This window comes from Argentina anserina, chromosome 6 (assembly GCF_933775445.1).
Source record: "Argentina anserina chromosome 6, drPotAnse1.1, whole genome shotgun sequence".
NCBI lineage: Eukaryota > Viridiplantae > Streptophyta > Magnoliopsida > Rosales > Rosaceae > Argentina > Argentina anserina.
The window spans coordinates 37,173,887-37,188,198 of record NC_065877.1 but is presented as its reverse complement, the minus strand read 5'-3'; the positions used below and the strand labels follow the sequence as shown (position 1 = coordinate 37,188,198).

Below are 14,312 nucleotides of genomic sequence, written 5' to 3'. Positions count from 1 at the left end.
CACGGACAGAAAAGTGTAAAATTTGTTGGGGAAGGCTGTACAATTTACAATTTATAATAAAAATAATGTTGCTTGGCTGGTAAATATTAATTCAAGTGAGCAGAGCGGAGTTGAGACGGAGACGGAGAGCGAGAGTGAGAGGAAATGAGAAGCAACCGGCAACCCACCACGGTTCTGTACCTGGTCTGCGCTGCCGCTTTCTTCTGCCTCGTCGTCTTCGCCATCCAATCCTCTTTCTTCTCTCAATCTCTATCCCCTTCTTCTCGTATGTCTCTCTCTTTCTCCTCCCTCCCTTCCTTCATTCGATCAATCAATCAATCAAAGTGAATTTTGGATCATATCGCTCTCTCTTTTTTGTGGTTGCAGTTAAATTGGATCTCAACACTGCCTACGATATTCGCACTTTATCCCAATTCCAGTCCACTGTCCAGCAATGCGTGGTTTGTTTCCCCTATTATTTCCAGATCTCTTACATCTCCCTCTCTCTCTCTCTCTCTCTCTCTCATCCATAATTACTGCAGGCCAACAGAGGGCTCGGTCTCACTGCACATATTGTTGACCATTGCAATCTGATTCTCAAGTACCCGCCAGGAACTAACAGCACCTGGGTCCGTCTCTCTTACTCTCTCACCCTTATTTTACTCCTCTTCTTTTTTATCTTACACATTGCTAACTGGTGACCTCCATTGCAGTACAATGCGCAGTTTAAAGTTTTCGAACCATTACAGTACCCGTTTAATGTCTGTGAGGCTCTCTTACTGTGGGAACAGGTCTGTGTTTTCTCTCTCTCTCTCTCTCTATACTCTTGTAGTTGGCCAACTAGTTGTGCTTATGGTTTCGGTTGATGTATGCAGTACCGTAACATGACTACAGTATTGACACGGGAGTATCTGGATGTTCGCCCTAAGGGATGGGAAGAGTATGCACCCCTTAGGATTGCACAATTGTATGTCCTCACCTCTATTCATTCTCTGTTCTTTCTGTCTTTACATTATCGAACCACACAATCATTCTCAATTCCATTTTTTGGTTGTAGGGGAACCAAAAACTGCTACAATAAGACAATTTGTGAGGAACACCTTAATTTGTTACTGCCTGCCAAGCCACCTTTTCATCCTCGCCAATTCCGTACGTGTGCAGTTGTTGGAAATTCAGGAGATCTTTTGAAGACAGAGTTCGGACAGGAGATTGATGCCCATGATGCTGTGATAAGAGACAATGAGGCTCCTGTTAATGAGGTATCCTACCACTGATAGTCGCATGGCCCTTCTCATGTATAGATGAATTTGAGAAAGGCGTGTAGCTGATTAAATCACTCACTTAGTCTTTCATTTGTAGAAATATGCCAAGTATGTTGGTCTCAAGAGGGATTTTCGCCTTGTTGTGAGGGGTGCTGCTCGTAACATGGTTTCCATTTTAAATGGGTCCGGTATGTTTCTATTATGCGTTTGCATATCTTCTGAATAATAATTTTTCATCTAACCTTTATTTCTCAATGGTTTTCACAACATGAGGGTGCATCTGTCATTCAATTTTCTATGAGCAGTCACAAGGCCCTAGACTTAAAAGTTGACTATCCAGTTTGGCAAGGGAAAACAAAAACCTTTTACATGGAAAAACTCGGCTATGATAGCCTGCAGTTCACTGATTTTGGGTTGAAATTGTTTTCAAACACTAAGATTTTGATGATTTACTGAGAAGATGTATGCTGAAAGTCAGGTTGACTGTAGACAAAATTGCAGAGTTGTATAAGATAAACCATAAAATGATTTCACTCTTCTAAAGGTTATTTCAGTTTGTTGCTCACATTTGCGAGGTTCTTCTCCTGCAGATAACGAGGTACTTATAATCAAGAGTGTTACGCATAAAGACTTTAATGCAATGATCAAGGTGAAGATCATATCTAAGAGGCCGAATATTTTATCCTCTCCATGGATAGTTCAGTTAATAGTTTAATACAGTCCTACTTGGAAGCTCTTAACTAACTATTTCTATCCTTTTTACTGTAGAGTATTCCAAATCCAGTGTATCTCTTTCAAGGTATTGTGCTCCGCAGAGGTGCCAAAGGAACTGGAATGAAATCCATAGAACTAGCACTATCTATGTGTGATATTGTTGACATGTATGGTTTCACTGTTGATCCTGGATATACTGAATGGTATGTTGATTCGTATCTGATATAAAGTTATCTTCTGATTTATCACTAGCAGTGAGCCTCTTGATAAGATGTTTTTGTCTTCTTTAGTCATAATAAAAGAAGTTCTAATTGTTGTGCTTTTGATTGCCATCCAGGCATCCATTCAGGCTAAACTAATATCCTTTTTTTTAGATATAATCAGCACCAGCTCAGGTTTTGTAAGCTAACAAAGCTATATAAGTTGTTTGCAGGACACGTTACTTCTCTACACCTAGGAAGGGGCATAATCCACTTCAAGGAAGGGCGTACTACCAGCTCCTAGAGTGCCTTGGTGTAAGTGTACATGAAATTCTCTTTTGGAGATATGGAAAAACAGAGGTACTTACCTGAGATTTAATCCAGCCATGATTCAAACTTTAGCTGTTGTATATATGTCAGGTCATCAGAATTCATTCTCCGATGAGATCTAAGAGGAAGCAAGGCTGGTCAGATATACCTACTCGAGATATGATAGGCAGAGCTCATGCAGCAGCCTTGCGTTTAAAGAGGGGTCAAGATGGTGATTTGGGACAGTTTGGTAGTTGTAAGGTGTCAGGTAATGTGGACCCTGACAAAATTGGGCCTGTCTCAGGATCTGCAGATATGAGTGATGTAAGAAAGTCTTCAAATTACAGTAAATGGGAAGTAATGCCCTTTGAAAGTCTGAGGAAGGAAGCACAGGACCATTATAATCAAATGGAAGGCGTCTCTCTATACAAAATGGATGGCAATAAGTTAGATGATCTAGTATGTGTGAGGCATTCTTCAAAATCAGACACCTAGCGAGCACTGTATTTGTTAATTCTTTTTGGTCTCATCAGACTTATTTGTCGATAGCTAGCCAACTTGACCTTATATCCCCGGTTTCCCAGTTTTGGACTTCTCGGCAAGGTGGTGTCCCTTTGCAGATTCTCATTTATCATTCTACTGAATGTGGTCACTGTGCTATAATCAGGGCTGCGGCACTGGAGGATACTTGATTACTATACTCAAGACTAATTGCACTGGTTGGGTTACACAGGAGTTTTTTTTTTTTGATATATACAGTTATGCTTGTACTGTTTGTTGGAAAATGAATGTTTGTAGTGGATATTCTTTCAGCACATACCTGGAACATAATTGTAGATGAAACTCTGCAGTTAGATTTCGCAGTTGATGCTGGTGGTATTAGTTTGTTGACAACGAGTGGCCTCATTTTACCACACAATGGTCCCTTGGAGGCTTGTGATAACGAAAATTTATCCGCAACTTTTCACTAACAAAATATTGCTGGTAAAACCAGGGAGGAGCGAGTTGAACGGTGAGAACCACATTTTACCACTGAATGTTGACCTTATGTATGTATCGTACGGAACTGGGTATCATCAGGTGTTGGTCGAACATTTGGTGGTTTTTTGCAAGAGAACTCACCATACAGTATACACATTTATATGTAGACGAAATGGATTCAATTAGATACCTTTATAATCTGACATCCTGGAGGAACAGAAATGTCCCCAAAAATGGTACAACGGATCAAATTGAAATCTTTATGTTATGTAAGCTATAAATAAGCCACTACAAACAATCAATATGTAATTGAATCTCCATAGGTGTTTGAGACGGCCGCTCTTGGATTCACATTCTACCTTAGTGAAATTACCCTCAAGAATTCCTGGTAAAGGTCAACCAATAACTGGCTCGCAATGACTGTCCGTCTGTCCCTCTGATAATGTTTACAGAGAGCCAATTTCGGATCCACATTCTACCTCCGTGAAACTACCCTCAAAGAATGCCTGGTGGAGAGCTCTAACACACTGTTCTGCTTCATTGTCGTTTACAACCAAAGAGATATTTACCTGCTCAGTTTTAAAACAGATGCAAATGAGCACAAAATGATCAAATTTATAAATATGCTATAAGTAAGCACCCTAAGCATTCATGAATCGTGCCTGAGGAAAACGAATTGCTAGCAGGATTATAAGAAATTTGGAAGGCAATAAATTTACTGCAAATGAAAAGACAATGAATATAGTAGTGTAGTTGGGGGAGACCTTGGATGCACCCTGAGAGATCATCTGAACGTTGACTCCAATAGTTCGAAGAACACGAAATGCCTGCCGCATAACATGCACCAGAACATGAATTCCAAAATGGATATAGAGATATAACTGATCAAGTTACCGAAATTTTGACCACTTGACCAACATTTGAAATCAACCACAGAACAAGAGAAAAAATAGGGAACAAATTCCAAGTATTTGGCAAAACACAGTACAGCACCTTCTCTAATATTAGTGATGATTTCTGCACATTTCCGATCAGAGATATTATTGAACGGCGTTGAAGAAGATTGACAACAGCAATTTTCTCCAGTTCTTCCACAACATGGTCAAGTTCCTGTCAAGGAAGGTGAAATATTTCATTTCAGAATTTCAATAACCAGCATATACAAGATTGACTACGTTTCCCTTGCATGTACTGAACAAGTACCGATAATTATTTAATTAGAATATATTAAATGCACATAGGCAAAGGGAACTTCAAGAAAGCATAACAAGCAGAAAACATAGAGCATGGTATCATACGCTTGCCTGCTGAATAAGCTCCCTGCTCCAAAGTTTTGATGGGTCCAATGTCAAGGAAATACTGACTTCACTGGTAGCAACGACATCCACCGATATCCCCAATTCTTCAAAAGTTGTAAATACCTGCATGGGAACAGCATAGATATAAGCTGCTAAACTACTGAGAGGAAAAATGAACAGACACAGATACTTTGCTTGCTCACCTTAGCAAGAAAGCCATATTGACCAAGCATGCGAGTGCTAACAATATCCAACATGGTCACATTCCTTTTCAATACAATGCTGGTTAGTACAGCCTGCAGTTAAGATAAAAGGATAAATTCAGTCTGGACCCTGGAGCAAATATTTAACAATGGTTTTCAGTTTACCATGCACAGTTACAAACCTTGCTCATATCTCTTGCATGGGTGATGACGGTGCCTGGAGCTTTAGGGTTGTAGGAATTTTTAACCCTCACAGGAATATCACCTTCTCTAGCTGGTCGCATAGACTGTGGATGCAACACCTGCAAGAAGAATAGAACATTATTCAAATCATGTTTTTGTTTCATGAGGAATATATTTCTTGAATGAACCACAAATAATAGGAGCTTGTTGACTACTATGAAGTGTCTTCAGTCACCAGAACTGAAAATTACAAAAATTAAGAGTTCAATGGCATGGAACATATAATTTATATTGCTTACAGTTTATGGACTAACCATGAACCCTCAAGCAGGCTGCAGATGATAAAAATATTAAACGAAACACGAAAAAGGAAGTATCAGAAGTCATTGGTATTGATACCTGGGCACCAAAATAAGCAAGTTCAGCAGCCTCGTCAAATGTCAAATAAGGTACAGGTTCTGCACGTGGGTATATGTTAGGATCACATGTCAAAACACCATCAACATCCTTCCACACCTGCAAGGAATTGACAAATATATTACATTTGGTTACTTGAAACAAAATGAATTTAGGTATCAGAACTTCCAGAAACCTGAATTTCTCGCAACCCAAGTGCTTTACCAATGGTTGTAGCTGTCAAATCACTACCACCTCTACCCAGCGTGGTCACTGCGCATGACCTCCACCCCTGCAGCCAAAAAAAAATGAAGAATCACGGTAACATCTAGACCCTTTATAGGAAGGAAATGCATGTAAAGTTAGACCGAAGAAATACCTTCCCCAAGAAGCCAGTGACAATCGGAATAGCAGGATCACATGTCCAATCACCGTGTAACCTCTTAGCAACAGCCGGATAAGTAGCCTCCAAAATGTCAGCATTTGTGAAGTCATCTGTTGTTATGATACCCATTTCAAAGGCATCATACTGCCAAACAATAAAGAAAACAGAACATGAGTCAAAACTGTCGTGCTATCATTGAGAATGGTCAAACAAGCAAAATTAGGAGTTCCTCTAAAGTTACATTAGGAGCAAACCACCACTAGGCAAATTGTGTTCATTAAATAGCTAAGTATATGGTTTTGGCACCATTATGAGACGTTGGAGTATGTACAACAAGCTAAAGATATAGAAGAATAGTAAGAACACCGAAAATAATTAGTCCATCTATCAAAGAACACCATATGTTTATGCATATAGTAGGATTGCAATTCAATATGGGGACTTATCCAAGCTCATTATTAGATACAAGGGAATGTAAGATGGCAATCACATTGATACATACACAGTAAACAAGCAGTAATGTACCTGGCGGGCTTTCACACCAATCTTATTCAAATAAGAAGCAAAAAGCCTAGTGGACATGCACTCCCCAAATGAAACCAAATAATCTTTTGTCCGTAGAGTCATCTCTTTCATCATAGCAATTCCCTTAAGAAGTTGTTCCAGCTCATCCAGGTGTGCTGCAAAACATGTTTCAAACAAGGTAGCCATAGAAATCAGAACGATTAACAATTCATTACTGATACCAACTTTCATCCTTCAAAAAAATGAACACCAAATAGGGTGAAGAGACTCACGTGAGATGATGGAGCCATCCACTCCAAGCTCTTCCACAGTCCTGTATAGAGTAGGAAATCGCAGTGTTAGAACATTAAAAAAAAACTCTATTTTTTACAATAAAGTGTAAAACTTTCACGGGTATATGACCTGAAATGCAATTCTTTGATGAAGCTCAACTCGTCGATGGCAGACACATTGGTGACACCGCAGCTGACAGCCTTTTCTCCTGCCTACTCGAAAGAGAAACTGAATTGATTGAGCAACATATAAGTTGGTTGTTACTGGTATTTAAATAAGAAGCTGTAAATATGCCGACCAGTAAGAGCTTGTTGGTAGTCTTTCCCATTGCAGATAGAACAATGACAGGCCTCTCTTGCGGGAAGCTGAGTATAAGATCAGCAACCTCCCTCATTCTCTCGGCAGAGGCCACTGAAGATCCACCAAACTTCATGACACACGTCAATTGCTTGTCATTATAGGCGACACCTTGTTTGGCTTTCTGTTTCTTATCAAGAACATCTACGACCCCTCCGTCGCAACTCACTCTCAACTCTCTACTCCTAAAACAACAAGCGTTTCTCCCAGCTGCACAATAAAACCCACAGCTGGAAGCCACGGAATTAGCAAAACTGAGCCGCTGAGGCTGAGACCACAATGGCAAAGCTCTCTCTAATGATGACGATGATGATGATGATGCAGTTTTAAGCCCACAAAAATGCAAAGCGGCGGCGGCCATCTAAGACTATTGGAGTATTCGACGAATGGATGGTAATGGGATCTGCAAATGGATCCACAGCAGCTAGATTGAATCATCCCATTTCATAAATAAACAAACTAAAAGAAAGCAAGAAACTGTTATTTCAAGGCAGGTTAGTTGCAGCATTCAAAAGAAGAGGAACGAGAAACAAACAGGGCACCTAAGAGATTGATGGAATCAGCAAATGCCTTGAGCTTTTTGGTAGTCCACTTCGATCTCCTCTGCGTGCGTGTGTGAAAGAGAGAGAAACTCTGAATGAAGAGGCAGGTGTTATGTACTCGACCAAACAGCTACTTTTAAAATTTTCAATTATAGAGGAAGAAAACACGAAGTTTCTGAAAAAAAATACCTTAATTCTAACGGTTCTTCTATTAAATTAAATATAAATATATATAATTTGATGAAAATCAAATTAAATAATATTATAATTTATATCAAAATAAATCAGAAAATGAATAATAAATCATTTTTTGTTATTTTTTAGGATAGATAGTGAAATTTTTTTGTAAAAAATAAAGTTAAGTGACTGTTTTAAAAATTATAAAAATTATAAAAATTATACAGATCAGAAATTTTGTTTCTCTATATGCCTATTTTTTTTATTATAGAAAATAGTTTAAAACAACTGTTGAAGTTAAAAATTCATATTTTTTCTCTATATTAAAAATTATTTGAATTAAAAAAAAACTGTGGGAGATGGTCCGACATTAAGCCAAACTCTGAATGAAGAAGGTGAGGGAGAAATTTTGTGGGTTGGCAGCGCGTCTCTACGGTACGTGATCTTTGTATTAGAGACCAGGGAATCTCTTTGAAATGCTCAACGTGTTCCTTATTTTTCTTCTAGTTTTTTTATTATTATTCTTTTAGTCTCCTTGGTCGTGTTCCCTTTGTACTTTTATCAGAAAAGGCAAAACCGACAGCTGAATCAAACGGTAAATGAGAAAAGACAGCTGAATCAAAAGGCTCAGGATTTCCGCGCCCAGAAAATCCAGTGATAAGGTGGGTATTTGGTCAAAAACCGAAAATTCTAAAACAAGTGGCGTTGAATCAAACTCGGACCGCCGTGTCACTTCTATTTTAATTATTCTAGTTTTTTTTAATTATAAAAATAACTTACTGTCATTGCACGTAGAAGACAAATAACAACACGTGATTAACCTAAATAATTAGGAGTGAGCAAAATTGACAATACACTCACTTTGATGATGTGAAATTGTGAATACAAGGGGGAGAAATACATATATTGGATTTTAGATTTTCAGATGAAGTGCTCCAAGCACAAAACACCAACTTATTGCCAATGTGTACAATTGCAAATTCAATCTAGAATATCACTTCTCTTTTAGTTTTTGGGCCTTTTACACTGAATAAGAATCAATAAGATACTCTTCACTTGCCATGAACACATATGATCCCAGATTATCGAGTAGAAAGTAAAAGAATAAAGCATCGCAAATGGTGTCCAGTCTGATTTCACATCACTTAAGCAACAAGCTGATAGCAACTGGAAAAAAAGAAAAAAATATATTCAAGGTCAAGTTGTTGGGTGCAACTTAATATTTTGCCTATTCATGGTAAAATATCCATTTCAACTACACTGAGAAAGAAAGAGCCACCGGTAGTGCCTCCATGCATGGCTCCAATTAAAAATGCCAAGTAGATGAAAAGTTTGAGGCCAACAGTCCTTTACGTAGCTACTTAAAAATTGTAACTTTCAATTAAACTAAGGTTTCTATGGATGAGATGAGCTAGGTAGCATTCCTAAACAACCTCATCTAGATATTATGTACATGTAGGTTTGAGGATAGCTAGGGGTGGACAAACTGACCCGAAAACCGTAAAAAACCGGACCCGAACTCAAACCGAATCCAAAAAAACCGAAATCCGAATCAAACCGAACTGAAAATAAAAAAACCGAACCGAACCGATTTTATTTGGGTTGGGTTTTGGGTTCAGTCCCTTAGAAACCGAACCGATCCGAACAACCCGAAGTCAATGGTCAACGTTACAAAACGACATCATTTTGTCATATTTATAATTTTACATTATTATTATTATTATTTTAATAAAAAAATAGTGTAGTCGGCCTCACAGCCGCACCTAATTTCTAACCTAATTAACCAACTGTATAAGAGGCGCATTATTTAGCCGTCTTGCTTCCTTCATAATGCGATAGTTTTATTTTAAACCTAATATAAAGGTTATGATACATTAGTTGACACTTAGGCAATCACCAACTCTAATTCGAAATATAGTCGATCGACACCAGCAGAGGTGATCGGTATATATATTGAGGGACTCCGTAAAAATTTTGTCCGTTTTGGACATGGTTTGACCGGTCGTACCTACGGTTAACTAAAAAATAGGCGTTTTGACATATTGAAACCTCATTGACCGGGGCTTTGCCAAATAGATTTCTTTAGTGTGACCGCGCATGATAGGTAACAAAAATTAGGTGATTTCAGATATGCAAACGGCTTTCGGCGTTCGCATATTTGTAATGGATCCTCCGTTATAGCATAATAGTGGTGTTTTCGATGTACCAAAAATTCCGACGGTCAAATGAGGTCTGAATTGGATGAAATTTTTATAAGGTTACTAAATATATATACCGATCACATCGGCTGGTGTCGATCAATCCCTAGAAGTTTCCTTCGTATAGTCGCTTCATAATGCGATAGTTTTATTTTAAACCTAATATAAAGGTTATGATACATTAGTTGACACTTAGGTGATCGTCAACTCTAATGCGAAATATGGTCGATCGACACCAGCAGATGTGATTGGTATATATATTTAGGGACCCCGTAACAATTTCGTCCATTTTGGACATGGTTTGACCGTTCGTACCTACGGTCAACCAAAAAAGAGGCGTTTTCACATAATAAAACCTCATTGACCGGGGTTTTACCAAATAGATTTCGTTAGTGCGACCGCACACGATAGGTAACAAAAATTAGTTGACTTCAAATATGCAAACGTCTTTCGGCGTTCGCATTTTTGTAATGGATCCTCCCTTAGGGCATAATAGTGGTGTTTTCAATTTACCGAAAACTCTGACGGTTGAATGAGGTCTGAATTGGATGAAATTTGTATAGGGTCACTAAATATATATATCGATCACATCGGCTGGTATCGATCGATCCCTAGAAGTTTTCTTCATATAGTCGCTTCATAATGCGATAGTTTTATTTTAAACCTAATATGAAAGTTATGATACATTAGTTGACACTTAGGTGATCGTCAACTCTAATTCGAAATATGGTCGATCGACACCAGCATATGTGATCGGTATATATATTTAGGGACCCCGTAAAAATTTCTTCCGTTTTGGACATGGTTTGTCCGTTCGTACCTACGGTTAACCAAAAAAGAGGCGTTTTCACATAATAAAACATCATTGACCGGGGTTTTTCCAAATAGATTTCTTCAGTGCGACCACGCACGATATGTAACAAAATTTAGTTGACTTCAAATATGCAAACGGCTTTTGGCGTTCGCATCTTTGTAATAGATCCTCCCTTAGGGCATAATAGTGGTGTTTTCAATTTACCGAAAATTCCGACGATCAAATGAGATCTGAATTGGATGAAATTTTTATAGGGTCACTAAATATATATACCGATGACATCGGCTGGTGTCGATCGATCCCTAGAACTTTTCTTCATTCAGTCGCTTCATAATGCGATAGTTTTATTTTAAACCTAATATAAAAGGTTATGATACATTAGTTGACACTTAAGTGATCGTCAACTCTAATTCGAAATATGGTCGATCGACACCAGCAGATGTGATTGATATATATATTTAGGGACCCCGTAAAAATTTCTTCCGTTTTGGACATGGTTTGTCCGTTCGTACCTACGGTTAACCAAAAAAGAGGCGTTTTCACATAATAAAACATCATTGACCGGGGTTTTTCCAAATAGATTTCTTCAGTGCGACCACGCACGATATGTAACAAAATTTAGTTGACTTCAAATATGCAAACGGCTTTTGGCGTTCGCATCTTTGTAATAGATCCTCCCTTAGGGCATAATAGTGGTGTTTTCAATTTACCGAAAATTCCGACGATCAAATGAGATCTGAATTGGATGAAATTTTTATAGGGTCACTAAATATATATACCGATGACATCGGCTGGTGTCGATCGATCCCTAGAACTTTTCTTCATTCAGTCGCTTCATAATGCGATAGTTTTATTTTAAACCTAATATAAAAGGTTATGATACATTAGTTGACACTTAAGTGATCGTCAACTCTAATTCGAAATATGGTCGATCGACACCAGCAGATGTGATTGATATATATATTTAGGGACCCCGTAAAAATTTCGTTCGTTTTGGACATTGTTTGACCGTTTGTACATACGGTCAACCAAAAAAGAGGCGTTTTGACATATAAAATCTCATTGACTGGGGTTTTTCCAAATAGATTTTTTCAGTGCGACCACGCATGATAGGTAACAAAAATTAGGTGGCTTCAGATATGCAAACGGATTTCGGCGTTCGCATCTTTGTAATAGGTCCTCCCTTAGGGCATAATAGTGGTGTTTTCGATTTACCGAAAATTTCAACGGTTAAATGAGCTCTGAATTGGATGAAATTTTTATAGGGTCACTAAATATATATACCGATGATATCAGATAATATCGATTGATTCCGAGAAGTTTCAATCATATAGTCGCTTCATAATGCGATAGTTTTATTATAAATCTAATATAAATGTATGATACATTAGTGGACACTTCGGCGTTCGATAACTACAGTTCGAAATATGGTCGATTGACACCAGCAGATGTGATTAGTATATATATTTAGGGAACCCGTAAAAATTTCGTCTGTTTTGGATATTGATGACAGTCCGTACCTTTGGTCAATAAAAAAAAGACGTTTTGATATATTAAAATCCTCATTGACCGGGACTTTCCCAAATGGTTTTTTTTTGTGCGACTGCTCACAATCGGTGACAAAAATTATGTGATTTCATATATGCAAACGGCTTTTAGTGTTCGCATTTTGGTAATGTTGTTTTTGGATAAAAGCCCATCGGGCTTGCGGGACTCGGCGAGCTTTTCGGATCCACGGGCTAAATGATGAGACATAAGTCAATTAGGTATGGAATAATCATTAGACCATTAGTTTTTCATCTTTATGTTAAATTTTGTACTTTTAAAATTAATATATAATATTACGTATTTTACTTACGGATAAAACCGAAAAAAAACCGAACCGAACCGAATCGTACGGGTTGGGTTGGGTTGTGGGTCACAGTCTCTAAAATAGAAAAACCGAACCGAAGCGAACCGAATTTAAAATTTGGGTTGAGTTATAGGTTTTGTCTAAAACCAAACCGAATGGACCCGTGTTCACACCTAAGGATAGCCACACCAAAAAAAATGTACATGAAGAAGACCGTAATCCTCATTCTAAAAACGAAAAAAACACAATGATCTACACCAAGGATAAGATTATGATCGGAATGTTATATTATATATACGATTAATTGAGTATGCATGGCACTCGATGTATAATGGCAAAGATCCCAAGTCCGATCAATCTTATTGTACGTTCGGTTTGCACTCGTCATTGTCATCTGTACGTCCTTTTACCAACATTGACCTATTGCTTGACTGGAACATTCGATCACTTCGAATTCCTTTCCGTCCAGTGATACTATTCTCACGATGACGAAAAACACAGTCCACGCATATGCACTAAACACCGGTCGACCCACGAACGCCTTTGGCTCTTCTTCTTGGAACTCCTGGACGATGACATACTCTCGCCTTCACTGTTGGTCCGCAGGAAAATATCTCTTAACTTCCAGTTGCAGGCAGATGATGACCTCCTAGTCTTAGAGGTCGATGGTGGGATAGAAAAACTGCTCCCATCCACTTCTTGAAATAACTCGTTTAGCGTCAACCTCGCAGAGGGAGCCATTCCAGTAGTGGACTTAATCCTCTCCTCCATAGCCTCGAGATCTCGCTGACAACTGTCATGAGTGTCATCTAACAGAAGGTCGCGGTTGAAGACGGGAAAAACCGGACCGAAGTGGAACTTGTGAGCCCACTTTGGAAGCGAGACAAATGTGAAGTCATCGTCTTCAGCATTATCCTCGGTCTTTTTCTCCAATGACGTGAGGTTGTCGAATTCTCCGAAGACTTTGACGGCAATGTCTGCTAGTTTGTCTGAGCAGCAGTAGCTGTTGAAACTAGGGCAAGGTATTACTCCTGGTTCAGATCCTTCTTTCTGCATTTCTGAGGCATGATGATCATTCATTTCTTGCGCAGCCGTCGACCTTGATTCCACCAGTTCCTCGAGGTTATCAAATTCGCGGAAGACTTTTGCTGCCAAGTCTCCTAGTTGGTCTGAGCATCTGTTATAGCTAGGGCATTCTGAAGGGTTTATATCTAGAGTATAGATCAACACTTTTTATATCTAGAGTGTATAGATCAACACTTCCTTGATCACTCAATTAACTATCAGAGAGAATGATTATTGTTATTCTCTCAAAGCGTGTACGTTGCTTATATATATGAACATATGAATCAATGAAAATTTATTAATTTTGGAAATAAATTTTACGATACAGGCAATCTTGTATACGTACGTGTAATCATAATTTATTGATTTAGATTTTTAAAGATGGTTCCGGTTCACGCCAACCTGTTCTTGTAACTAAGTCGGTCCGTCCCTTCTATATTGAGAACGTAAATTGGCAATTAGTAATTACAATCTTTAATTTGTTCACAGAAAAAAATGCAATCTCTTTAATTACGAAATTTGAAGAATGGAAGTGAGGAAGATTGACTCGATTGATTGATTATATTCACTGTATAATTGATAGATCGATAATAAGATCT

At 38.3% G+C, this 14,312-nt stretch overlaps 2 protein-coding genes across 3 annotated transcripts; one reads left to right on the top strand and one right to left on the bottom strand.

Moving 5' to 3' along the window:
• The first annotated feature begins 93 nt into the window (after positions 1-93).
• Positions 94-3,341, top strand: LOC126800993 (sialyltransferase-like protein 1). The gene is made up of 11 exons (XM_050528427.1): positions 94-265; positions 367-440; positions 522-608; positions 693-770; positions 855-946; positions 1,037-1,238; positions 1,339-1,429; positions 1,832-1,890; positions 2,010-2,158; positions 2,389-2,470; positions 2,576-3,341. Exons 1-11 carry the CDS (start codon positions 145-147, stop codon positions 2,957-2,959), a joined length of 1,419 nt encoding a protein of 472 aa, XP_050384384.1. The 5' UTR covers positions 94-144; the 3' UTR covers positions 2,960-3,341.
• A 258-nt stretch (positions 3,342-3,599) lies between these two features.
• Positions 3,600-7,752, bottom strand: LOC126800992 (aspartokinase 2, chloroplastic-like). Of its 2 annotated transcripts, none has more exons than XM_050528425.1 (14): positions 7,608-7,752; positions 7,007-7,468; positions 6,838-6,920; positions 6,708-6,748; positions 6,436-6,590; positions 5,905-6,054; positions 5,722-5,817; positions 5,529-5,645; positions 5,129-5,248; positions 4,947-5,039; positions 4,744-4,866; positions 4,439-4,555; positions 4,210-4,272; positions 3,600-4,014 (listed from the first exon to the last, which is right to left on the bottom strand). In XM_050528425.1, the coding sequence occupies exons 2-14, from the start codon at positions 7,424-7,426 to the stop codon at positions 3,892-3,894; spliced, it is 1,701 nt and encodes a 566-aa protein (XP_050384382.1). In that variant the 5' UTR covers positions 7,427-7,468; positions 7,608-7,752; the 3' UTR covers positions 3,600-3,891. The 2 variants fall into 2 exon arrangements, with proteins under 2 accessions (XP_050384382.1, XP_050384383.1); XM_050528426.1 differs by having other exon boundaries at positions 4,750-4,866.
• Positions 7,753-14,312: the final 6,560 nt, after the last annotated feature.

Excerpts from the sequence above, each read along its gene's own strand:
- LOC126800993 (XM_050528427.1), top strand. The coding sequence starts at position 145 with ATGAGAAGCAACCGGCAACCCACCACGGTTCTGTACCTGGTCTGCGCT. Across the intron at positions 266-366 it reads ATCTCTATCCCCTTCTTCTC|TTAAATTGGATCTCAACACT; the intron begins GTATGTCTCTCT and ends TTGTGGTTGCAG. Across the intron at positions 1,239-1,338 it reads ATGAGGCTCCTGTTAATGAG|AAATATGCCAAGTATGTTGG; the intron begins GTATCCTACCAC and ends TTTCATTTGTAG.
- LOC126800992 (XM_050528425.1), bottom strand. The coding sequence starts at position 7,426 with ATGGCCGCCGCCGCTTTGCATTTTTGTGGGCTTAAAACTGCATCATCA. Across the intron at positions 4,273-4,438 it reads CATCACTAATATTAGAGAAG|GCATTTCGTGTTCTTCGAAC; the intron begins GTGCTGTACTGT and ends GTTATGCGGCAG. Across the intron at positions 4,015-4,209 it reads TCTCTCAGGGTGCATCCAAG|GTAAATATCTCTTTGGTTGT; the intron begins GTCTCCCCCAAC and ends AAAACTGAGCAG.